We start from the raw sequence: 25,444 nt of genomic DNA on the forward strand, positions 1-25,444 counted from the left end.
TATCATTTTGGTGTCAAATGATTTAATAACATTTACTGTATATTTCAAAATTAGTGTGGGACTTTTCTTGCATTGTGTTTCTACTTTATTACTGTTTGTGTGCTGCATAAAGACTTTACACATAGCCTCTAAGTCAGGCCTGACTGCTTCTGTGCCAAGCACTGATTAATTTAGTGACTTTTTGTGGTTCACCCTGACAGGGATTGGGGCTGTTGTTTTTGTGGGTGAAACCCTACTCAATCAACAACCCATTTTCTCATACTCTTCCAGCTCCCTCTGGCATACTTTTGAGCTCCAAAGAATCCGCAGGGTCCTCCACTTGGATTACAGCCAGCAGATCCATCCTCGGTGTAGTCTGAGCCCCTAGAACGCATTTTGCGTGCTACAACAACTCTGGTGCTGGCTTCCATTCTGGCTTCAAGACCTGAGTTGTCCCTCTTTGATTGACACAGGCTCAGACATCGCCAGAGGGAACCCATGCAGACTCCGTTGTCTGACCCCCAGCCGAATCATTCTTGACTCAGACGGTTACTCTTACCCCATCTACAGTGAACCATTGTTCCTGTACAGTCTAATTCATACAATATACTCCCACTACCTCAAAGCCATCCTCAGAGGATCCATAATCTTTTGGTTCCCATTCTGACCACAGTTTACCACCACCTGGAGATGATTTAATCACACATTATAATGATGACAGTTTATACATGGACATAGAGGAGGCCAGTGGGCTGGATACTTCCACTGATACAGCATTGTTTCTCCCTTTGGGCAGCCAATGGAAGAGTGTGCTTGATTTGCTGTGGTCATTTGACGTGCAGCCGAGGGGCTGCACCTACAACTGTCTTCTGCTGATGTTAAGACAAACGCCCAGTCCTGCAAACTAGACATGCATCCTCTGAGCCCTTACTCTCCTTTCAACAAAGCCCTGATATTGTGATGGGCGTTTGGTCTAAGCTTTGCTCTTGCACACCAGTGAACAAGCAGGTGGCCATACATCATAGACCGGCAGTTCACATCCCTGATGTTTTTTATGCACTATCCTAATCTTGAGAGTTTGGTGGCTATAGCTTCCTCCAGCAAGGTGAATCCTAATTCATTTCCAACAAGGCACCATCCCTTCTGGATAGTAAGTCAAAAATTTTTGAGGCAGGCGGAAAATTAATATTCTCTTGGACCAGGCTAGCCTTATCAGTTAATGCAGGTTGCCTATTAGGTTGATTTATGCACCCCCTCTGGGGCATGGCCATTCAGATCTTGCTAGTGGTCCCAGAAGAATTTAGGGCCTCCCTGACTCAAACCATTCACAATGATCAGGATCCAGCCAAATATGATATTTGTGCTGGCCTAGATACTACTGAACGCTTGTGGAGACGAGTCAGCACTGGTGTGGTGCTCCATCATCACATGGGCATACAGTCCCCAGGTTTTTCAGGAGATGTGCAGGCAACCCTTCTGGATATACCTTGTGATGGATCCCACCTTTTAGGCAAAAATGCAGACTCCACCTTAGAAACTGACGGGGCAAACTGTCTCACTGGGGTTGAGAGGCCCAAAGAACACGTCATGGCTCGACTTTCCTTAAAGCTTTCTGTCTCTTTGAGGCTACTCCAGTGAGTTGGTGTAAGGTAATGCCAAGCTCGCTACCCCCACTGCAGTCACCCCAGATTTTTGTGGATGAGGACGAAGATCAGGGAGGCAAAGCACAGGTCACCAGGGACATTGATCGCCGCAGTGCCCCCTACCTACAGCATCAACATCCAAGATGCTTTTGTTCATCCCTAGCAGCACACAACTGTCTTTGGGAGGGAGGATACAACACTTTCTCCCAGGGTGGCAATCCATCACATCTGACAGATGGGTGCTCCAGATAGTCGGCAGGGCTATGCTGTTCTGTTGCTTTCTGACCTGCCGCAGATTACTGCCACATCAGAGTGGCTCTCAGAGGAGCATCTATCCATCTTACTGCTAGCAGTGCGAGCTCTACCATCCAAAAGGAGCCATCAACAGGGTTTCAGAGTTGGAAATAGGGGTGGTTATTACTAAAGGTTGACCAATAGCATTTTCAGTTTGTCATGCTCCCCTTCGGCTTCACCAGTGCCTCTCAGGTGTTCACAAAAGTGATGGCAATGGGTGATGCCTATTTTCGGAGGTTGTAAGATTGCATTTTTCCCCTACTGATATGACTGGCTTTTGAAGGCAGGCTTGCCACAGTCTGTTGTAGACCACCTCCAGACGGCAGTAAACTTCCCGACATTGTTGGGGTCCTTGATCAATGAGCGAAATTCACGCTTAACTCCTTCACAGAGACTTCCTTGGACACGGTGTAGTTCAGGGCCTTTCCTCCACTGAATGAGTCCAGGACATTCAGACTATGAATCCGATGCTTCAGCATCAGTCCTGGATCTCGGTGAGAGCAGCTTTGAGACTTTCTGGCCTGTTACCCTCATGCATCCTGCACGTCCATTAAACCAGGTGCCATATGCAAGCTCTGCAGTGAGATCTGCAGTGTCAGTGGGCCCCGGACCAATACCCCTGGCAGGTACCATCCAGGTGTTGAAGGAGACTACGCAAGATGTGCAGTGGCGGCTGGTCAACAGTAAACTGACCAACAGCAGACCCCTACCTTAGACACCCAGAGCTGATGGTGAATAGATGAGTCACTGCTGGGTTGGGGCGGTCATCAGGCATAGGTGGAGAACAGAAGACTGTGGGCTTTGGACGAAACCTGGCTCCATATCAATCTGTTGCAGTTGTTGGCCATTTGTCTGGTGTTTAAAGTGTTCCTACTATCCATCAAGGGGAGGCTGGTGTAGGTTCTCATGGACAACACCACCACCGTACTGTAACAAGCAGGGCACAATGGGGTCCTGGTTTCTCTGCCAAGGCACTTTGAGTCTTTGGAGTTGGTTGTAATGTCAGGGTATCTCCTGAAGGGGTTATTAATCGCCAAGGCCGATGACCTTGTGCACCAGTACTAGGGGGGTAATAAATTGTCTGCACCCTGAGGTGGCACAGGGCATTCTCTGAGAATGAGGAGAAGCCTGGCTGGCTAGATCTTGACCACGGTTGAGAATATGCAGAGGGCCTGGCTCAACTATTGTGCGTTGGAGTTCCAGCGGAGATGCATTGCGGCTGTAGTGCAACACAGGACTCCTGTATACCTTTCCACCTCTCCTGCCCAAAATTAGGAGATCCACGTCATCCTAGTGGCTCCAAATTGGGCAAGTAGAGTGTTATACTCCAGACCTTCTGAACATGTGCGGCTGCCCTCTGATTAGGCTACCACTTAGGGAGAATCTTCTGTGTCAGCAACAGGGCAGGGTTCTCCACCTGAACCTGTGCAATCTACACCTCCATGCATGGAGATTGAGTGGCAGCAGTTGACTGAGTTTGATTAGCCAAACAAAGTTGTGGATGTCATCTTGCCTTCCAGGCGCCCTTCCACAGTCTATTTTCACCATGCCCTGGGGTAAATGTGTGGCTTGATTATTAGTCTGCATGACAGACCCTTTGCAAGCGAAACTGCTCAATATTTTTTTATTTGCTTTGTCTTTGACCCAGGAAGGCCTTGCTGTGGACACAATTAAAGGTCTTTTTGGCCTTCCTGCATTTACCAGACCAACCATTCTTCTTTATGTTTAAAGTATTTTATTGAAAGAGTACACAGATAGAAAAAGACATTCAAGCAATGGTATTAGTGCCATAAGCCCGGGAGTTCATCTCAAAGTAGCGTCAGATACCCCGCAATTGTAGTGGGGGCTATGTGAGCTCCGCTCCCGTGTGCATAACATGAAACAACATCCTGAAGCAGAAATAAACGCTCTGTACCCTTCCCATTTTGAAGAAACTGTCCCCCCCAACTCCCCCCCCACCCTGTCCCCCCCTCCCCACCTCATTTCCCCCATCCAGTGCCTTGTTCAGCCGAACTTACATAACTCTGCCCACACCCCTCCCCCCTCGCGCTTCCCGCCTGGTGGTTGTTAAGCAGTGTAGTCTATTGGTGGTGTAAGTCTCAGTAATCTCAGGTACCTTGGACAGGTTAGCTCCCTGAACTCGGTGGCCAGTAGTGCATGGAAGGGCTGCCACAACTCCTCAAATTGTTCCACCTCCCCAGCCATCATAAGTGACAGTTTCTCCATGCCCAGGACATGCCACAATCTATGCAGCCAACCTGTAATGGACGGGCGCCAGTGTATTAGGATGTTTTGAACCGCTGAGCCCAATGCTATAGCAATTTGTCTACCCCTGCGTGATTTCAATGGATACATCAACCCGTTAGGTAGGCCTAGTAGGACATATGCCGGGAAGCGGGGCAGCTCTATCTCAAAGTGGGCGTCGATCTCATCAAGCACCTCCTTCCAGTAAGGATGTAATAGCGGGCACTCCCACAGTACATGTGTCAGTGTACCAGGTTGCCCACACTCCCGCCTACAGGTATTCTCAATATGCCGATTCATCTCATGCAACCGTTCCGGGGTGTAATACCAGTATGTAGACACTTTGGTGAATGTTTCAGTGAGTCCTATATGATATGCGGAGTGCTGTGCGCGGTACGAAATCTGGTCCCACTCTTTATGGCTCAGTATCCCGCCCAGCTCCCTGTTCCAGCGTTCTCTGCCAGGATTATGAAAATGGATGGGAGGAGGTTGCAACATTTTATAAAGATCCGTGATGAGCTTTGCATCCGAGGCGCGCGTCACCAACCATTTCTCGTACGGCAGTAGCTTTCTGTCTGCCGATTCTCGCACCTGTGGCTGCAGAGCCCAGTGCCGCACCTGCCAGTAGCGCATCCTGTCCGTCTCGGACAAACTATACTCCTCTTTAAGACTCTGAAAAGGGAGGACTCCGTCCGTCCCGTACAGATGGAAGAGAGCCCTGCATACGGCAGCACGCCAGTGCGTGACGGCTCCCGGGTCAGTCCCCGGCGTGAAATCCTGGTTGTCTACTATAGGCGTAAACGGAGAGGGGAATGTGGTGAGCTCGTGGGTCTTGTTGGTAACGTCCCACACCCTCAGCGGGACCCGCGTCACAAAGGATGCGTAGAGGTTCGAAGGGCGGTGCTTTCTACGCAAAAAGGGCACCTCTTGTAAGGGACGGCCCGCCACCGCCTGATCCTGGAAGAGCCAGTGCTTGTCTGACTCCCACTGGCTCCATTCCACCAGGTATCTCAGCTGCGCTGCTTGAAAATATTTGCGCAAGTCTGGGATACCCAGTCCCCCCGACTCCGGTGCTAACGTGGAGAGAGCCCTCTTCATCCGGGGTCTGCAGCCCTGCCAAACAAAGCGGGATAAGACCGCCTGCGTTTGCTGGATCCAACCTTTGGGTGGCTGCAACGGCAGTGCCCGGAACAGGTATAAGATCTGGGGGAGGACCGTCATTTTGACCACCGCCACCCTCCCAAGCCAGGATATCAAGCCTTTACTCCATCTCCCCAATTCCTCCTTAATCTTCCTACCCAGAGTCGCATAATTAGCTGTCACCATTGCCTGCAGCGTGGGCACCAACAGGATACCCAAGTACTGGACTTGGCGGGCCGACCAATGCATGGGGAAAAGACCCTGTAACTCCCGTCGTGTTGCAGGCGTCAGAGAGATGTCTAGGGCCGTTGATTTCCCCATGTTGATTTTGAATCCTGCCACTCTTGAAAAGGCTTCCAGTTCGCCAATGCACGCTGGCAAAGCACGCCTCGGTTCTTCTAAGGTCAGTATAACATCGTCCGCATAGAGGCTGACCGTGTGAATATATCCTCCCATTTTCACGCCAATCGCATCCGGGTTCTGCCGTATTCTCTGGGCGAATGGCTCCATGTACATAGCGAAAAGGAGTGGGGATAATGGGCATCCCTGCCTGGTGCCTCGCTCAATGCTAAACCTCTGAGAACTACAGCCATTCACCCGCACCACTGCCGACGGGAACCGGTAGCAATTAAACACTAAGGAGCGGACGCCCATATTCGGGAATCCCGACTTTACTCCGGGCTTGGACCCACAGCTTTTTAAAACATGGAGGACCACTCCCTGTAGAGAGGTAGGGCACATGTTCAATCTGGAGGGCATCCTCTCCTTTCAGAAAGTGAAAGACTAGTATGGGATACAGGAGGCAGACAGACTCCCATACTTACAGGTCCGGCATTGGGTCCTACACCCCTCCATTCGGCCGGGAGCACAGCGTTTCCTCACGCCATATGAGAAATGGCTCCTCACGCGCACGTCCGAGAAGAAACTACTCTCAGATCTGTATCAACACTTACTCCTCACTCACATATACACCTACCACCCGGGGAAAGCTAGATGGGAGGAAGACCTGGGGAGGCAGCTCACGCGGGAGTGGGAGGGGATTTATCATAGAGCCAGACACTCAGCCTACCACACCGGCCTCACAGAGACCCTGACTAAAGTAGCCATGTATTGGTACCATACCCCAGCGCGCATCCATCGTTGGGATCCCAAGGCAAGTGATCGATGTTGGAGGGGATGTGGGGAACGGGGTACACTCGAACACCTGCTATGGAGCTGTGAGAGGCTACGACAATACTGGGCCACCATCCTAGACCTCGTAGACGCGCACTTAGACACCCAGCTTCCTAGGTTCCCTGCCTATGTAGTTCTTGGCTTACCGAATGCGCTAATGTATCTCCTGAAATCCAAGAGAGGGAGGTTGATTGCCATAGCTCTGGGAGCCGCGGTACAGAACATTGTGGCACGATGGGGAGACCCACAGCCACCCGTACACCTTGGCTGGCTACATAGACTTTGGACAGTTTTGGGGATGGAGAAACTGTCCCTGACGGCGGCAGGGTGGAGCGAGGAGTTTGCAGACATCTGGCGGCCGTTCTTGACTTTGCTCACCGGGGAATTTCCGGAGCTGAGCTGCCCCCGATACCTGCGACTGCTACATCTCGCAGACACCCCGCTCCCTGAGCCTAAGACCAAGACCCGCAGGCATAAAGCTCAGTGTGAAATATTTCAAGAACCGGCCCTTTAGGGCTGTTGGGCTAGATGGGGTTTGGCATGGATTACTTAGCAGACAAGAAGGGGGGTGGGGGGTGGGGAAAGGGGGGGGGTCGTTTGGGATTTGGTTTTGTTGCATAGATCATTTCAGCATCCGACACGCTCCATTGCTTTTCGACGAGGCCGGCCCGTCTGGGTTGTAGGCGGCTTGCTGTGTTTAATGAGTCCTGACTGATACCTATGCCCGCTATGATCTTACTTAAGCATTGTAATTGTGTGGCCGGTGCCTCCACAAGCATGGGTCGGTATTTTTTGCTCTGAATAAACAGATTTAATACTAAACACTAAGGAGCGAAATTTCTCGCCGATGCCCATCCTCTCCATTACCCGCTCCAAATAAGGCCAGTGCACCCGGTCGAACGCTTTTTCAGCGTCAACCGATAATAGCATTCTTTCCCCGGGGACCCGAGAACCCTTCTCTAAGATATGTACCACTCTCTTGGTGTTATCCACTGTCTGCCTCCCGGGTACAAAGCCGGCCTGATCCGACTCCACCAGACCCGGCAGATGGAGCGCCAGACGAGCCGCAAGAATTCCCGTGTACAGTTTGAGGTCAACGTTTAAAAGGGAAATCGGTCGGTACGAGCTGCATTGGGTCCGGTCCTTCCCTGGTTTGGGTATGACCGACACCGTGGCTTGTAAGAGATCAGGTGGGATCGCCCCCGGTTCGGAGAAGGAATTAAACAGCCTAGTCAATATGGGTGCCAGGGTGGCACCGAACGTTCTGTAAAAAAGTGCAGTGTAGCCGTCCGGACAAGGGGCCTTTCCATGTTTGAGCCTAGAGATGGTAGCAATCACCTCCTCAACCCGGATCTCTCTTTCGAGATATTCCGTTTGAGATGGTGCTAGGGACGAAAGGGTGACTGAGTCCAGGTAGTCCTCTGACTCCTGCGCCATCGGGTTCTCCCCTGTGTATAATTCAGCATAAAATCGACGGAAGGCCTCGGCTATCTGAGCATCATCTGTGACCATCCCGTCATTCCCCACCGCAATCTCTTTCACCCGGTGGCGTTCGTGGGCCACCCTGAGTTTGTTTGCTAGAAGGCGACCACACCTATCTCCCCCGTGTAATAAGCGTGTTTCAGCCGCAGCGCCACATATTCCGCCCTATCCATGTCCAAAGATGACAGGAGTTTCCCCGCTGCCTTCAGCTGCTTCCAGATCCTGGGGGCCCCTGTGCGACGATGCACCTCTTCAAGTTCCCGGACTTTTTGCGTAAGTTCGTCCCGTTTTTGTCGCTGATCCCTATTCTCTGCCGAGGAGACCGCAATGAATTCTCCCCTTACTACCGCCTTAAGTGCAGCCCACTGGGTCGCCAATGAGGGGTCTGTGTTATCATTGTGTGATTGGAATTCCCTGATCGCCCCCGTGACGCGTTGCACAACTGTTTTCCTATGCAAAAGAGTGTCTCTGAGGCGCCAGACCCCGCGGGGAGCCCGGTCTGCCGGCAGAGAAAAGGACCCCGAGACCGGTGCATGATCTGATAGAGAGATGACCCCCACCTCAGACATCGTGGCTAAATCGCGGACCGGTCCGGTAACTATCAGGTGGTCCAATCTGGCATATGTCTTGTGTGCGTGGGAATAGTAAGAGTAGTCTCGGGCTGTGGGGTGGAGGTGGCGCCAGAGATCATGAAGATCCAGGTCTACTAGTTGGGATTTAGCTAACTGTGATAGCTCCCCTGTCTGTGGGGAACGCTGAGCCGACCTGTCCACTGCCGAGTCAAACACCATATTCAAGTCTCCACCCAAAATAATGTGTCTGTCCGGGGACGCTGTTATGTCCACTAGCGCTGATCGAAGGAAGCTGCCCTGATGCTCGTTCGGACAGTATATCGTCCCAATAGTAAACGTCAGGGCTCCTAGTTTGAACCTGTGCGCTAAGAGTCTCCCCTTCTGCTCTGCAAACTTGTGTAATACCTCCCCCCTAAAGGATTTAGACACTAAGATCGCTACCCCAGCTGTTTTGGTGGTGTTCGAGGAGAAGAACTGCGTGGGGAATATGCGGAACCGTAGTCTGTGGCAGTCCCGTGTGAGCAAATGTCTCCTGGAGGAGACAGATATCAGCCTGCGTGTTCTCTAGCAAGGAAAGGACTGCCCTCCTCCTAACAGGGTTGTTAAGCCCCTTTACATTAAGGGTCACAACCTTAAGGGTCGCCATGGTGAATCAGAACAATGTGACACAAGCAATGGTTCCATATTAGTGAGAGACGGCCTGTGGGCCTTAACAGCCAAATACGCCCCATCGGGGCCTCATGGAAGCATCAAGAGCACTGGACGGACTGTACCCACCCCTCCCCCAACCCAACTCCCCACCCCACTTTCCCCCAACTCCCCAACTCTCCCTCCTCCCACACCCCACCCATTCCCCCAACTCCCCCCCACCCCTCCCCCGTCCCGGTCCCCCCACACCTTCTGAAAAATTGTCCCAGCCATGTCCTTACCGGACAAGTCTGTGGTAGAATTTCGAAGTGGACGTCCACCCACACCCTTCCCCTCTCCGCTCCCTCCCCACCCTCTATGGCCCCAAGCCTGCAATAACAGCAATGCAATGTCGTTCTCCCCCCGGAGCAGTCTTATGCTGTCAGCGCAACACCCTCATGCACCGCAGTGTCTCTGGATGCTGCTTGGATGGTGCTCGCCATGTCGGCCCGGATGGTGGGCGAGCTTGGCCGCTGGGACGCCGCCGACGTTCTGCGCCTCGAGACCCTGGGCCATCCGTCCTCTGTAGCGCGTCTCCTACGTGGCGAGGCGGATTCCTCCTCCGCGCTGATCCTCAATACCTCGCACGTGTCCTGCAGGGACCTCAGTTGATGCATCTCGCCGTTCCACTTGAAAATGAGGCGGAAAGGATGACCCCATGAATAGGACGTCTCATGTTGTTTTAGGAAGTCTGTTGCGATTTTAAACGCTTTACGTTTTTGTAGGGTGATAACGGACAAGTCCTGATACAAGGCCACTGGGTGCCCTCGGAAGGCCAATGAAAGTTTTTTCCGGGCCTCCGCCATGATTCGTTCTTTCAATGGGAAATCTGGAAGAAAGGCCAGTATGTCCGGGGGTGGGGCTGTAGCTCGCCTCTGGGGTCCCACTCTGTGATCTCTGTCAATCCTGATCGGAGAGTCCGCTGCTTCACCCAGTATGTCTCTGAAGAGCTCCCGTAGGTAGCCCACCACATCCGATCCCTCTTCCGTCGATGGTATTCCCCGGACCCTTATATTTTTCGCCGAGACTGATTTTCCAAGTCCTCATTATGTGCTTGGAGGTCCATCTGCTGGTCCCTTAGGCGCAGTACTTCTTGTTGTAGCTGCGTGATTTCCTCGTCCTGCCTTTGTGCAGAGCATTCCACTGTGGCCACTCTCTCTCCTAGGCCATCCACCTCTCTCCGGATTTCACGGACTTCCCCGGCCACTTCCTGCTTTAGCGCTTGAAAATCTTCTCGCAACGTACCAAAGAGCGACTCCAAGAAAGACCTGGTGACCGGCGGTTCACCGCCTCCTGCTGAGTGAGAGCCACTCGCCGCGCTCGGTGATGGCTGATTTCTGTCCCCCCTGGCCTGGAATCTGCCGAGCATCTCAGGGAGCGTGCGCTCATTCCTTTTACTGCTTTTCTGGTTCGCCATCTTGTCCGCAGGGCTGCCTCGCCGTCCACAGAGACCGCGCCAGACCAGGCCTCCAGGCTCCAACCCCACGTGCCTCTACCTGATGGGGTCGAAGAGTCCGGTCTGCTCCCAGCTTGAGTGTGCCACTCCAGTTGGTCCATGACTGCGTATGCCCTGCAGGCCGTGCCAATGTCCACCGTGGTGCGGCCCGCCAACTCCTTCGAAATGCCCAATCCCTTAGACCGCGTGCAGCGGCTGCGGAGGGGCCACCCGGCGTTTTCTTACCACTCCCGGTTGGCCGTTGGGAGTTCTTCAATCGGTAAACCTCAGGGTCACTCCGTATGTAGCACCTCAGGAGCTGGGCGTCCGTGTGGCCGGCTTAGACCCCCCCGCCAGATCGTCTCGGGAGGCTCCCTCACGCACAGGTCGGTCCCCACGATAGCGGCAGGCCTGGTCTCTACCAGCTGCTCCTGGCCTTCACACCCAGAGTGGTCACGGACGAGTGCTCCGGCTCCTCTCCCCCCGGGGGGCCAGCCTCAGTGGACCCCGCTGCTTCAGCGGCTCTCGTGATCCTCCTCAGGAGCACTCTCCAGCCGGGCCCCTAGGCTCGGGGAATGTCCTCTTTAGCCCGGGCACCCCTGACTTTCCCCAACAGTGTAGCGAGTAAGCACTGGGCCCAGACCTCTACCGCCGACCACGTGGCACAGTCTCCGTGCTGCTGGTTCCAATTCCTCCTCAGGGCCCCCTCTTCATAGACCGCTGCTGCGGCCCTCGATCAGCCGTCGTCCCCAAAGCGTCCCTTCAGGGCGCGGCGCACCACAGTAGACTGCCGACCCCCTCCTCACCTCCCAGGGGGTCAGTGGCAGGCCTCCGCTCCTCTGCAGGCCGTTTCACCGTCCCCGGCGTCAGCGCCGTCCCGGGCCTCCTCCTTGTCTGTCTTCGGGGTCTGTCGTGTGTCGCCCCCAGTCGATCGCCGCCAGAGTGATTTCTTGGTTGGCTCCGGTCTCGGGCCCCGTCGCCGTGGACCCCGGTTCCGTCTTTGCTACCAGCAGCACCATCCCTCCGGCCCGCAGAGCCGCCGTCCGTCTAGGCCGCAGCCTCGAGTTGTGGCGGGACCGGCAACAAGGGGAGGGGCCTCCCGGCGGGCAGCCGGCGCATCTCAGGGTCCCCCAGCACCGCCGCGGTGCCCCGGTGCTTCACCGCTGTCTGTCACAGCGCTGCCGCTTGCCTTGGTGGGTGTTGGGGTGAGATCCCTTTCCGATCCTGACTCGGCCGCCGTCCACCTCCGCTCCCGGCCTCAGAGCCGATCTGTGCTGCGCTCTGGCCTCCGCTTCCCCGGCAACCTCAGAGCCTGACCTCGGTCCCGGAGCAGCCTGGCCGGTTCCCACACCTTCCCCACTCGGTCCTGTGCCGAAGGGGGGGAGAACGAGCAATTTGGAAGGCTCAGGGCTAGGGCCGGTTCGGGAGCTCCGGGCGAAAGCGTCTCCTCACTCCGCCATCTTTGCCACGCCCCGAACCATTCTTCTTTAAGCCACCTATTGTTATGTGTTTTCTTACAGGTTTGATACATGTTTCCTCCAAGACCGTTTGCGATGCCACAGTGGGGCCTTAATTTGGCCCTGACATTATTCATGTGTGTGCCATTTGGTCCAATGCACAGCTGAACGTTGTGTCTTGTGACTCTAAAGACTATCTTCCTTGTAGGGATCACTTCAACTTGTTGCGTGCGTGAGCTCCATGCTCTCTCTAAGCAACTGCCACGTATCACCTTGTGTACAAATGTGCTAAGAACCAGGGTGGTCTTTTTGCCAAAAAATGTGATCCTTTTCATGTTGGGCAATCCATCAGCCTGCTAATGTTGTTTGTTCCACCTCACCCCATAAAAGCGCTGATGACTCCATCGACCAGACTCCGTTTTTACATTGATAGTACCAATGCCCATCAAGTTGACGATCAGCTTTTTGTGAGGTTCTCTGGTGCTAAAAAAGGTAAGGCAATGCAGAAAAGGACTCTGTAAAGAGGGTAATCCTTTGTATTAAGGTCTGCTACTCATTGGGCAAAATGCAGCCTCCGGATGGAGTGAAGACCCATTCTACTAGGGCAAAGAGGGCCACCACGGCATTAGCACGCTGAGTGCCTGTCCTTGACATCTGGCAGGCCACAATGTGGGCGTCAGTGCACATATTCACAAAGCACTATTGTCTTCACAGTTCTGACAGGAAGGGAACTTCACCCTTTTGGTCTGGGCTCACTCCATAGACCCTCCACCTATAGATGGTACTGTTTTGGTATTCTAAAGGTGAGGAATCTGCGGTTATAAGTATTCATCAGAGGAACAACTTACTTACCTTTGGTAATGCTCTTTCTGGTGAATACTTTATCTGACCAGAGATTCCTCTCTGCCCTCCCCTATCCCCATTCTGTGGAATGGTCTCTTTTTAACATCTTAAAACTTTCCCAAATTAGTGATCTGCATTCTGGTGCCTCCAATTATTTAGTGCTCCGAAAGAAAGAGTTATGCAAGAAACTGACACCAGGGCGCATGGGTAGTGCTTATACACCAGCCACCTAGTGTCACGCTGGAGCGTGGTTATGAAAAGTTTCTGGAACCAGTTTGGCGCCTGTGGAATATTCTAAAGTCAAGAAATCTACGGTTAGATAGAATATTACCAAATGTTAAGAGGCTTTCTCTCCTGTTCCAAAGCAGGCCCGTATGATGAAGCAGAATTCCACAGGTTGTGCCAAAGGGACAAAGTATTGGACTGGTGAGGGCACATATGAAAAACCATTTCTAGAAACAGGAACTAACACAATATCATGAATTAACATACCCGTTTGTTTTTTCCGGTCCAGCATTAAATGCCCAATGTGCTAGAACTCCAAGAGAGCCTGAAAGGAGATCCCCTTGTCCACCACATCTTCGACTGCTTCCTTCATGACTGCAAACAAGCACTGAAAAGTAAAAAAAAAACAACAACAAAAACTTTTAATTCCTAAATGACATGGACATGAAAACCACTTCAGCTGGATAGCAATTCTCATGATACTATGATTTCCCTCACAGTGCAATACATCCAATGCAGCTAAAGTTAGAAAATGTGAACATGTCTTTCTAATTAAAGCCCATCAAGACTCAGAGTTTAAATTTTCCTCAGTCAAGGGATTCTGTTCCTGTACATAAAAAAGGCTTTAAGCCTCACTCACATGAATACTGGACTTTGCAACACAGATTGCACTTGAGCAGCATTAACCACTCTTCATGAGGAAACTTCGCCATGTGTCCCGTGGTCTGTTTTAACGTTTTCAGCTGAAAAATGAGAGTCTGGAAGCCCAATATTTGATTAAATAAAATTGAAATCTTTATGCCTAAGAAGAACTTTATATAATATATTTGCGAGGAGCATAGTATTATTCAAGACTATCTCTCCGTACAGAAGTTGCATGAGGATTTTATAGGTTACACTACATGCTGCACATACGCAGCAAATGAGGGCCATTTGCCTGGCGACATAATTGGGGGGTTGGAAGCACTTATCAAATAATTAATCAGCATCAAACATTTAGCCATGAATGGGCATGGGCTTAAAAAAAACCAGCCGATTAAGCAGAGCATCAGTTTGTCACATACACTTGTGACTGTTACAGTGAGGATACAGCAAGTTCAGTTCGAGGCCAGCAAGTCTTTGTACGTTCTGCTGCCTCCTACTGCGTGTCACAAAATGGAACCTGAAACAACATGGGTCCCACAAGATTTAAAGTGAAGTGGTTAAATAAGCATCAAATAACATCATATTCGGTTTCTTTATTGTGCATAAAATTGCAGACATAGCCGCTAATGTCCCAAACACTTTCCAGCTTTCACAAATATTTACATTTCCCTTACCGATCCACCACCTCTGGCACTCCATATAACTGAAACAAGAGATAGATGAAGAAAAGCTTGAGGCTTTTTTACTTGTAGTAAGCCAAACAACAGTGGCACAGTAGTATATTTTCCAATTAAAGTGTTACATGGACCTTACTTTTGACCTGAGTTCAGAGGTGACAAAAAATAACACAAAGTTGCACCACCAGTGCCTTATTTACTACAATACAATCAGGGACGACAGTTATTTATAAGGTATATCTTGCTACAGCTGGGACTCCAACTACACCCTCCATTGAGGATGGTAACTTTCGTTCTAACCCTTTGGGGACAAACCAGCCCAGATCAAGATTCTTTTTCTGAATATATGTGATAATCTTATTAGGAGCCATAGCCGGAAGAGCTCTTAAAGCATACACTAGGCATTAAAATTCATTTTCAGAGTTGAAATTGAACAAACAACAAGCTCTTGAAAATAACTATTTCTTAATTTCATGCTGCAGTTGGCCAATACAGGCGGGATTTGTATTGGCACTCTTTGCCCTCGAGGAATAACTTTTCATAAGCTGTATCCCTAATTATTTTAAGCCCACTGTTTCAGATTCAAAGTCAAACATATTCTCAAGGTTTCAGACATTGTCAGCTTCTTATGTAACTCGAACATAAGATGATTTTGAAACCCTGATGCTAAATCCCAAGATGTGTCTGTAAGGGACTTGCACCTTGCAGGACAAGTGGTCAGAGTAAAGGGCAATCTTAGGCTCGGCCATACCATTTCGAAAGCTTTTGTCCTCTACATCCTATCTCATTGCTGCCTAAACAGCAGTAGGACCAAAGAATATATAAAATGGACTACGGAAATCATGGTCTAATTTTCCACTTAAGATTCAGTATAGAAACGAGTTGCCTTTTTACCCTTAATCTGACCTGAGATCTACCATAGTTCCCTTTTGCAAAAGTTATGGATTTATCATCAAAGACAAATGAATGAGTATTCCCAGTCACTGTGATCAAGCACTTTATGTCTAGAGACAACGCAAGACTCAAGCATACCCCCAAATCACTCATTTATATGACACTCATAATATTGGAATTCCTTTGTGTCGAATACACTGGTACAAGATTTGATAATATTGTTGGAAAACTAACTGTATCTTGTCGTTTCTAACCACCTCTTTGCCATCAGGAAGACAAATTGAGGTGACAGTATTCCTTCCTTTCCTATATTTAAAGATACTTTTTTCACTTCAAATCGTATACTTGTCTATTATGGTGAAGAATCTACTCAATATGCTTTGATAATAAGAGATAAAGTTCTACTCCAAACATTAGCTGCCAGCCAGGTGCCTTAATCTTTTTCTTATGCCCCATCAATTAGTTTTAGGTCTAGTCCTGATAGGGCATGTGTACAAAATTAGGAACTGCTGTTATGGTTACCTACTCTTTTTGCCTGGTGTTATTTTGTTTCTGACTGGGATCCTGCTGATCAGGACCCCAGTCTCTGTGCTTTCTAGCCTAAATTGGATATGGCGAGTACTTAGGTACACCTCAGATTGGCCACTGGTGTAACCTTATAAGTCCCTAGTATATAGTACCAAGGTACCCAGGGCATAGGTACGAGGGGTCTCCCATGGGCTGAAGCATGTTTTGTGCCACCCATGGGAGGCCACTCCCATTTTGACTACAGGCTTGCCATTGCAGCCTGTGTAAGCTGGTGCTAGCCCAGCACATGACAGATATAGGTTTCCCTATATCTGAGGTCACTAAACTTAAAACACTTAAGTCACCCCTAAAGCATGCCTTTCAATCCTGAAGGCATGCTCGGTATTCAGTGTAGGGGTGCCTCTGCATGACCGGGACACCCCTACAACCTTCGAAGTCCATTCTCCCAGGTTATAAGTGCATCAGCCACTAAGACATATAGCGTGGCCATGTGTAATTACGCGATGATCATCACTAAACTGGCTGTAACTTTCCCGTTTCATGATTGGCATCAAACATTTTGGAATCATACCTCCACACTATAAATGGTGTGGGAGGTATGATTCCATGCAGTGTAAAGCTCCTCAGGAAGGCCCCAAATGCTCCCGGTACCAGTCTTCCAGAACTGGACAGCAAGCTAGGGCTGCTGCTGACCAGAAACATGTTTCTGCCCTCCTGTTGCTGAGCTAAGCTCGAGCAGGGCAAGGCAGAACAATAGATATGCTGTCACAGAGAGGTGTGACCACCTCCCAGACAGGGTTTAGTGTATTTGGGCAGCTTTCCTGCTTGCCGCACTTGCTGCACCAGCTGTGTCTGGTCCCGGGGGGACCACAACACCCAGCCTACCTTGCGTTCGTGGCGCACGGCCGCCACGTCATTCAACAGTGCCAGGAGGCGCTAGATGCTGTGGGGGTTGGGGGGGAACACAACACCTAGTCCGCCTCCCGTTCGTGGCGCACAGCCGCCACGTCATCCAACAGCGCCAGGAGGCAGTAGATAAACTCACGTCAACGGGACACGCGCGGACGGCGCCCGGACCAAGGGCGGGCCCGTCTAAGCCCAATAGAGGCTGGGCTGGGCCATGATATTAATATCTGCACATAGATCATCTTAGAAGGTACTGTTATATTTATATACGGTTTTAACATCGAGTCAGTTGATACAGATATACTGCATTGTGTCGATAAAGCCAACTATGATGAGTAAATCCAAATCTGGAAATGGCCAAGGGGTGGTGGAAACATTGGACACTTTCCTGTTGAGGGTCGAGACGTGTCTTATTCATGAAATAGAAATTACTGAACGAAGACTGTCTCTGGACCCTCAGAATCTTCACTAACGATTTACCCATGTTAGTGCCACAATCCACTTTGGGAACGTGCCCCTCACAAATTGATATAACTCAATTGGCGCAGTATGGAAATATTGAGGACCCAGCTGAAGCCGATATTGACAAATCTGATACTTTGCTGAGGCCACATGTCACTCGAGGCCAAAAAGCAAAATCTAATGATGGAATCAGTAATGCTCCTTCTGTAAAAAAAAAAAATTAAAGGGGCACGCTTCGAATAAATTAACTATACACAACAAGCAAAGCCTTCCACCCCCCACCCCCCTAAGTCTCTGGGCCTTAGAAGTAAATCTGTTGAGCAGAATTGCAACCTAGGGATTTTCCTAGGTCAAGCTGAGAAGAATGCTGTATCTACGGTAGTTTCATCCGCCCAAGAGACAGAGGATTCCCTCATGAAAATGTTGGAACTTTTAATTTCTGCTCATTTGGACCCTATTTTAAAAAAGCTGATTGACATTGAGGGATGGATTAATAGTTTGACGAGTCCTGTGTCTAATATTTTTGTATCTTACGCAGTTGGTGGTCAAAATGTGGCTGGTGGTAGTGGTGTTGCCAAGAATGCAGATGTACAGTATCCCGACCTGCCCCCTATTTTAGTGAGCCAGGTCGATCCCTCCCACCTAAGGGTTGCGCACTCCCCTATAAATATAAATAGTAAAAATGTTGCGCATGAGTCAGTAGGTTTGATCTGTGGGCAAGGCCAGATTGCGAAAACCTCCAAAAAGATAAGCACAGTATTATTGTTGTAGAAGGATCTAGAAATACAGGAGGGATAGTCAGTTTTCTGGCAAAAGAAGTCTTAGCCCCCAGACCTTAATCTACACCGACCCCCAGAGGCAACCCCATATACTGTGGTTCTGGCAATTCTCCAATATTATCATCTGGTGAAGCGGAGCATTGGTTAACACTGAGGAATAAATCGCTTCATTTTTTGAGCACCAGGATGGACATTAGCGATTTGCTCCTGTTTGAAGAATTTAAAATGGCCCGCCGTATAGGATGGGTGGAGAAATCCAATAAATAATTTCGGGGAGATTGTACCGGTCTGACTTTCAGATCTCCAGGTTTGGTAAAGACCATATTGGACAGAATGGAGAACTGTTTTGAAGGTGTGAGGGGGACGTCTGTTCTGCCCTTGGGGTTTTTCTATCAGCCTCCTAGAGCCAGTAGATACATGGAAGATGAGGGCAGATTTGTAGGGAAAACACAGCCTCCCCCTTCCCCATCCTGGTTTCATTCTAACCGCTATGAGGCACTAAGTAATCTTGCAGACATAGATTGACTTACCCCAGCTCAAAATAATATTGGGGATACGGTTGTCCCGATTAATGTCCCAGAGATCAATACTAAGAAATTGGGTAATATAGTAGATACACCGTTATTAAAATGCAATAATAGCAGCCTATATTAATTACCCTTGGCACTCAAATTATGATCACAGAGAAGCCATAGGGCTGGGCTTAAATATTGAGATAGATGATCCAACATTTAATGGTAGTGTCTATGAGGCATGCGGGGCACAGAATGTTAATGTCAATGATATTGTCTATGAAGTACCCAGGACCCAGCACACCAATGTACGGCCTTTTAGGTTCATATCTTAGAACATCGCAGGTATTTCTGCAAAATTAACTGATGAGGATTGGCTGCAATATGTGAAGTCATTTGATATTGTTTGTCTCCAGGAGACTTGGATCTGGGTTGACGTCACTTTAGATGGATATAGCGCTCATTAAATACACACGCAAATCCGTCAGCTGCAGGGAGAGCCAAGGGAGGCTTAGTGACTTTTATTTCGCTTATGTATGACTCAATTAAGATGGAGAGTATAATAGATTCACATTGCTACCAGCTTATAATAATTTTTAATCTAACTGATACCATAATTTTATTAATGAATTGGTACTACAACATCTTCGGCCCAAATAATACTGAGGTTATTAATACATTTAAAGAAGAGATCATTAATGTTGCAGCGAAATTCCAGCCTCTGTGTATAATATTGGAGGGGGATTTTGATTTTACAGTCAGCCCATGTAGCTCACACAGAGTATGTGGGGTAGCTGATACAGAAAATCATTCTGTCACACATTTTAAGCATACACCGCAGGGTGATGCCCTGAATACTATTATAATGGTGAATGATCTCTGTATGGCGAGCACCCTGGTTAATAATCCCTCTGTACAGTTTTCATTTTATCAGGGGAGAACCAGTGTGAGCACAATTGATTTTATGCTAATTACTAGTAAATATACACGGTTGGTCGATAGTTTCGCAGCTGAACCAAACCCTGGAAGTGATCACAATCCTCTGATTCTCATTATGAATGTTACAGCACAGAAAGTTTATGGGGGATGGGTGTCCGTTAAAATATAATCATAATCAAGGAGTTAGGATTAAATGGAATCTAGTAGATTCAAAGTAATTTGAGGAGGCCATTCTTAAAGAAAACTTAAGTAAATTTATGACTTGCGTAACCGTCGACTCCCCCCCTGACATAGTAATACAGTCCTTTGAATTAATCTGTGCTGATGTGGCCAAAAAAATAAATAAATCAATTAGGAAACGGGATACCCCCAAAATTAGGTGGCTTAATGCAGAATGCTCCAGGGCGCAAGGAAATGTTAGGAAAGCTCTGAAAGTAGTCCCCCAAAATAAGGCTGAGATAAAAATAGAGAGATATTTTTATTATCAAGATATTATTAGTAGGAAAAATTAGTTTAGAAGAACAGCTTGGGAGGACTTCGAGAAAGTTAGCTCCCTCAAGGACTCAAAGAGCTTTTGGGAGATTATAAATCGTCCACTTTTCTCTAATGACGTAAGGATCATGGATTCAATCATAACAGGCGAGGTTTGGGAAGCCCATTAAAAAAAAATATTTAATCCACGGGGAATATCAATACAAGAGCAAAGGGATGAGACAGTTATTAATTTTAAAACTGCTCATGAATTAAGCCAAAGTATTTCCGTGAGCGTGGTTGAAGATGCAATATATAAGGGTATATCTCTGAAAGCGCCCAGTCCAGATGGGGTACCCTTAGATTTGATCAAAAGTAATCTTCACCTGTGGGCACCCTTGCTGTTGAATGTTTTTAAGGCGGCAATACTCGGTCAAATCCCATTTTCATGGAAGGAAGCAGTTGTGGTACCTATTTTTAAAAAAAGGAAATAGGAATGACCCCACATGTTTTCAGCCAATTTCCTTAATAGATGCTACATGTAAGGTTATGGGAGGGTGATTCTAGCACGTTTGGAGTCAGGGGCTAAAGCTTCCGGATTAATAGCCGATACCAAATATGGTTTTAGAAAGGGGATGGGCACAAATGAACAGTGTCCCCGATTATGGAAAAGTACACATTTGACACTGTTTGTAGGGAAAAGCAATGGGCAATGATGGGGGAAATGCGCTTTGAAGAGCCCTTTATTACCCTATTACGCAGGCTACATGAATCCACCACTGTGGCTCTGTGCTTTGGACCAGGAGGTGAGAAGACCAGGCCCATCGCCTCCACGGAAGAGGTGCGCCAGGGTTGTGTTCTGGCACCCTTCCTATTTCTGATATATATATATATAAATGGTCTACAGTCCTTCTTGACTAAACAGCAACTGGACTTTATGGCGGGACCGGAGGCTAAACTTATTGCAATCTTCTTAATTTAGCCAACTACAGCCACTTTAAAGAACAAAGAGTATTGTGACATAAGAAAATTCCAACCCAATAAAAGGTCAGAACACCAGGAACACATCCTTCTTTTTTTGGCGGCCCCAGCTGAGTTAAGTGCTCTCTAAATCTCTCTACTTATGCTTTTATATATGTCTCTAGAGCAGTGTTCTTTTAATTATTAATTTGCTTATTCACGTCTGATATCTGTTTCTTGACAGATTGGACATTCCCTTGTTTGTGCTGTTACTCATTTCTGGCCCTTTCACATCTCGTTTGCACATCTTTGTAGATCTTATCCCCCTGTTCAGCTTGTGTCAACCTTCCCTCTGGCTTCATCACCCTTACTCTGATTTCGGTTTAATCTCGTCGTTTTTGGCATGCTTTTGTTTGAGTTTGCCCGCTCTAACTAACACGCTTTGCTTAGCAACCTCCATGGTTACCCTTTCGTCGCACGGCCGTGTTGCTAGGAGCTATGACAATGTTACGGATGCGTCCGTGCAATCGCATGCTGCGTCTCACCCTTTACCTAGACCGGCACTTTTATACCACTTTAAAGCATCATCGCTTAGGAGCTCTGGGATCCCGCGGGTTGGCCCTCTACCTACTTTACTTGCCTTGCTTCTTCCCTTGTGCTTCCCATCGCAGGAACTTTCCTCGCAAGCCTCCGTCTCTTCCGGTCTGACGTCTTCTGCTTGCTGGGGAAATAGAGGACGGACTTCGGCCACTGGGACTATGTTTTGCGTGGTCTCGGAGGCCATCTTAGTTGAGTGGGATGGTCTCATTTCACCCCTATTCCGCCTACGTATTTGAAACTACCCTCCTTCGCCGACAGTTGATGCTGTTGTTTTCTTCAGTTAGCTCTCTCGTTTTGTCATATCTCCCTCACGCTTTGACCTACCTCCTCACCTAGCTCGTTTTTTTTAACACTTCAGTCCCTTCAATTTTACTATTTGGTTTGATTCCGCTTTGATCTCAAATGGATCACCAACAACCAAATATTGTACCCACACCCTCCACCTCCCAACCCCTTGAAGATAAACTCAGGGAAATGTTGGAGAGGTTCTCCAAAGTCCTGGAGGGCAAAATGGATAAAAAGCTAGAGATATCTCCGGACAAGAATAAAGCCTCAGATGAGGAAAGGTTTTACTCTGCCAATGAGGACCCACTTAATATGACAGGAGGTAAGGCTAACAGAAAGCGTAAGAACCTACAACCAACTGACCCTATATATAAACAAGGGAAGCTCTCTGACCCCATGAAGGCATTAAGTACCGGTCTTGTCGAGGACACACAAGGGGACAGGTTAAGGGTCCATCGAATGTCTCGGAGCCCCAACTCAATGCGAGCAAACATAAGGTTGTGCGATGTGATGACTCCTCAGGGAGTGCCGAAGTGGAAATAAGCTGTTCCGAGGATTTTGGGTCCGAGGATTCGGAGCCATCTTCCCCTAAGGAAAGGGATGAGGTTAATATTTTGGAGGATCATGCCCTGGGCGAACTCACCGACCCTTTTGGAGAACTCATGTTCGATCCTTCCCTTCTAAAACACCCCTTATCCCCTGAATGGACCCCAGCCCTTCATGTTGCCAATTATATCCACTTCTGGCTCAGGAAAGAGATCCCCAAAGACGTTAGATTGCATCTTAGGTCCGAATACCCTAGGCCCTCCCTCCCTAACAAGATTACTCATACACCAGACCTGGATCCTAAAATGATTGCCTTCATATCCAAAGGTGGGAGGGACCCCAGAAAAGGGCTTGATAAAGGCTTGCACATGTGTCAAGACAGACTTCTTGACCTGTCTGGTCCTTTATCCAAAATGTTTGACTTGACCGAACACGCCTTTGTCAATAATTCTCCACTTAATATTGAGGAGTTAAGACAGTGGATTTAACGAGTGGTGTGCCTCCTTGGCAATGCGAACACAGCCCTGAACGTGGAGAGAAGGAAGAGCATCCTCCTAAAAATAGACCCTAAATTGGTGGAACTTGCCAACATTGAAGGTGGGCAAGAGGCTAATGGACTGCTCTTTGGTGATGATTTCATAAAACAAATGTCCAAATAAGTGGGGGCTTTTAATTCAATCGATAAGTCCCAAAGGGACTTTAAGAGAGTCTTTGATAGACGTGTTTTTGGAAGGGCCGGGTGATCAAGAGGCAGATTTCCCGACCGAGGTCAAGCTAATTCCAGGGCCTCCTTCCAGAGAGGTTTTAGATCAATCCCCTACTACTATCCTAGCTTCTACCCTCAAAGACAGTCCTTTCGAGGAAGAGGTTCACAAGGTGACCGTCGCTCAAGAGCTTCAGGTAAGTCAAGACCCTTCGGTTACCAGTATAAAGATCGGTGGGAGACTAGCCCAATTTGCAGAAAACTGGTTAACAATAACTCAAGACCATTGGGTACTACAAACTGTCTCAGGCTATCACATAGACTTTATAGGAGGACCCATTCAGGATCACATATCAGAATTGATCAGATTCAACGAGGAATTGTGAAGTCTAGTAGACCAGGAAGTAAGAGATCTCCTGGCAAAGGGTGCCATCAGGGAAAGTCTGGATCACTCCTCTGGTTTTATAAGCAACATCTTTTTGGTACAGAAAAAAGAGAAAGGGATGAGACTAGTTATAAACCTAAGAAGTCTCAACGATTGGGTGGAATACAACCATTTCAAAATGGAGGGCCTTCACCTAATAAGAGATATTCTCCAACCTGGGGATTGGCTAACAAGGTTGGACGTAAAAGATGCCTATCTAACTATCCCGATTTGCGAAGAACATTGAAAATATCTCTGTTTCAGATGGGGTGGAAAGACATGGGAATTTGTATGCCTACCCTTCGGTCTCTCCTCCGCCCCTTGGTGTTTTACCAAGGTTCTCAGAACAGTGGCAGCTTACTTGAGAGAGCAGGGAGTTTGACTAATTATATATCTGGACGACATCCTTATAATGGATCAAGTCAAATCAAGAGTGTCGCAACATACCTCTTTTGCAATAAATCTCTTGGAGGACCTGGGTTTTCTGGTAAACAGGCAAAAATCTTGTTTGATCCCTAGTCAAATCACTCAATATCTGGGTTTTATGATAGACACCATCCAGGTCCAAATTAGCCTCCCAAGAGAAAAATTGAAACGTATAAAAAAGAAATGAAGAAACTTTCTCTCTCTGGACAAAATCTCTCTGCGAATGCTGGCCAGAGATATAGGCCTTTTGTCCTCTACAATTCAAGCAATTTTTCCAGGCCCTTTGAACTATCGGGCACTTCAACGCCTGAAGACCAAACATTTGAGAAATGGTTTGAACTATTGTCTAGAGTTATCCCTCACCCAAGAGGCGAGGGAAGACATTTTTTGGTGGCTCAAGAACATGGAAGCCTGGAATGGGAGAGCGGTCTTTGGCTCTCTCCCGGACCTCGTGATAGAATCAGATGCAAGCTTGTTGGGTTAGGGAGTGAACTATGGTTCAACCTCTACTGGTGACTTATGGAAGGAGGAAGAAAAGTCCTTACACAAACTGTTTGGAGCTCCTAGCAGGCTCCTTTGCAATACAATATTTTACAAAGAACTCCGCAAGATGTTCCCTTCTCTTAAGGATGGACAAACTCTCCGTGGTCAAATATGTCAACAAGCTTGGGGGTCTGAAATTGAAGGACTTAGCAGATTTGGTCAAGGTCTTCTGGGATTACTGTCTCAAACAGAATATTTTAGTTCAAGCAGAGCATATTCCTGGCTTAATCAACGCCCAGGCAGATTGGTTCTCCAGGAACCACAGGGACTCAAGCAATTGGCGCCTGGACAGAAATGTCTTCCTGTCACTGATGGAGATTTTGGGTCCTTGCCAAGTGGATCTGTTCGCAGACAGATTAAACACCCAACTAGAAACTTATTTCAGTTGGCACCCAGATCCGGAGTCCGCAGGAGTGGATGCCTTCAGACAAGATTGGAGCCTTTTGAAGGGCTACGCCTTTCCCCCCTTTTCGATGATTAATCGGGTGGCGAAAATGGTCTGCAGGTCGAGATCTTGCCTGGTTCTTGTGACCCCCCTTTGGAAGTCTCAAGTATGGTACCCTATGCTATTGGAAATGCTAGTGGATTACCCCTTCTTACTACCAGTATTCCCTCAAATCCTTCTAGGGCCTTCAGGAGAACTCCACAATCTGGTTTGAGGTGGAGATCTAAGGATGATTGCTTGGAAAAGTTGAGGAATTTATGGGAACTCCCAGGACTTTCTGAGGAGGCATCAAATCTTATTAGAGAATCTTGGGCACCGGGAACCCGTAAACTCTATCGACTGGCTTGGCAACAATGGGTTTGCTGGTGTCTTGCAAGGCACTTTGATCCCATTTCAGTGGATGTAGTAGAGTTAGCTAACTACCTTTCTGATTTATTTGCAAAGGGTCTTGCTTACAGAACCATTAATGTCCATCGTTCTGCTATCGCTTCTGGTCACGCCTTAGTTAACGGTTCCTCCGTGGGC

The 25,444-nt window shown here is 48.5% G+C and overlaps 1 protein-coding gene across 4 annotated transcripts in view; it reads right to left on the minus strand.

The window, feature by feature from the left end:
* NAXD (NAD(P)HX dehydratase) overlaps positions 1-25,444 on the minus strand; it is a 366,910-nt gene that overhangs the window by 19,178 nt on the left and 322,288 nt on the right. For all 4 annotated transcript variants that reach the window (XM_086934749.1, XM_086934752.1, XM_086934751.1 and 1 more), the window contains one exon: positions 13,442-13,562. In XM_086934749.1, the coding sequence (XP_086790875.1) occupies positions 13,442-13,562 (121 nt within the window). The remainder of the gene's footprint in view (positions 1-13,441; positions 13,563-25,444) is intronic.

The sequence above is a fragment of the Lissotriton vulgaris genome, chromosome 8 (genome assembly GCF_964263255.1).
Source record: "Lissotriton vulgaris chromosome 8, aLisVul1.2, whole genome shotgun sequence".
Taxonomy (NCBI): domain Eukaryota; kingdom Metazoa; phylum Chordata; class Amphibia; order Caudata; family Salamandridae; genus Lissotriton; species Lissotriton vulgaris.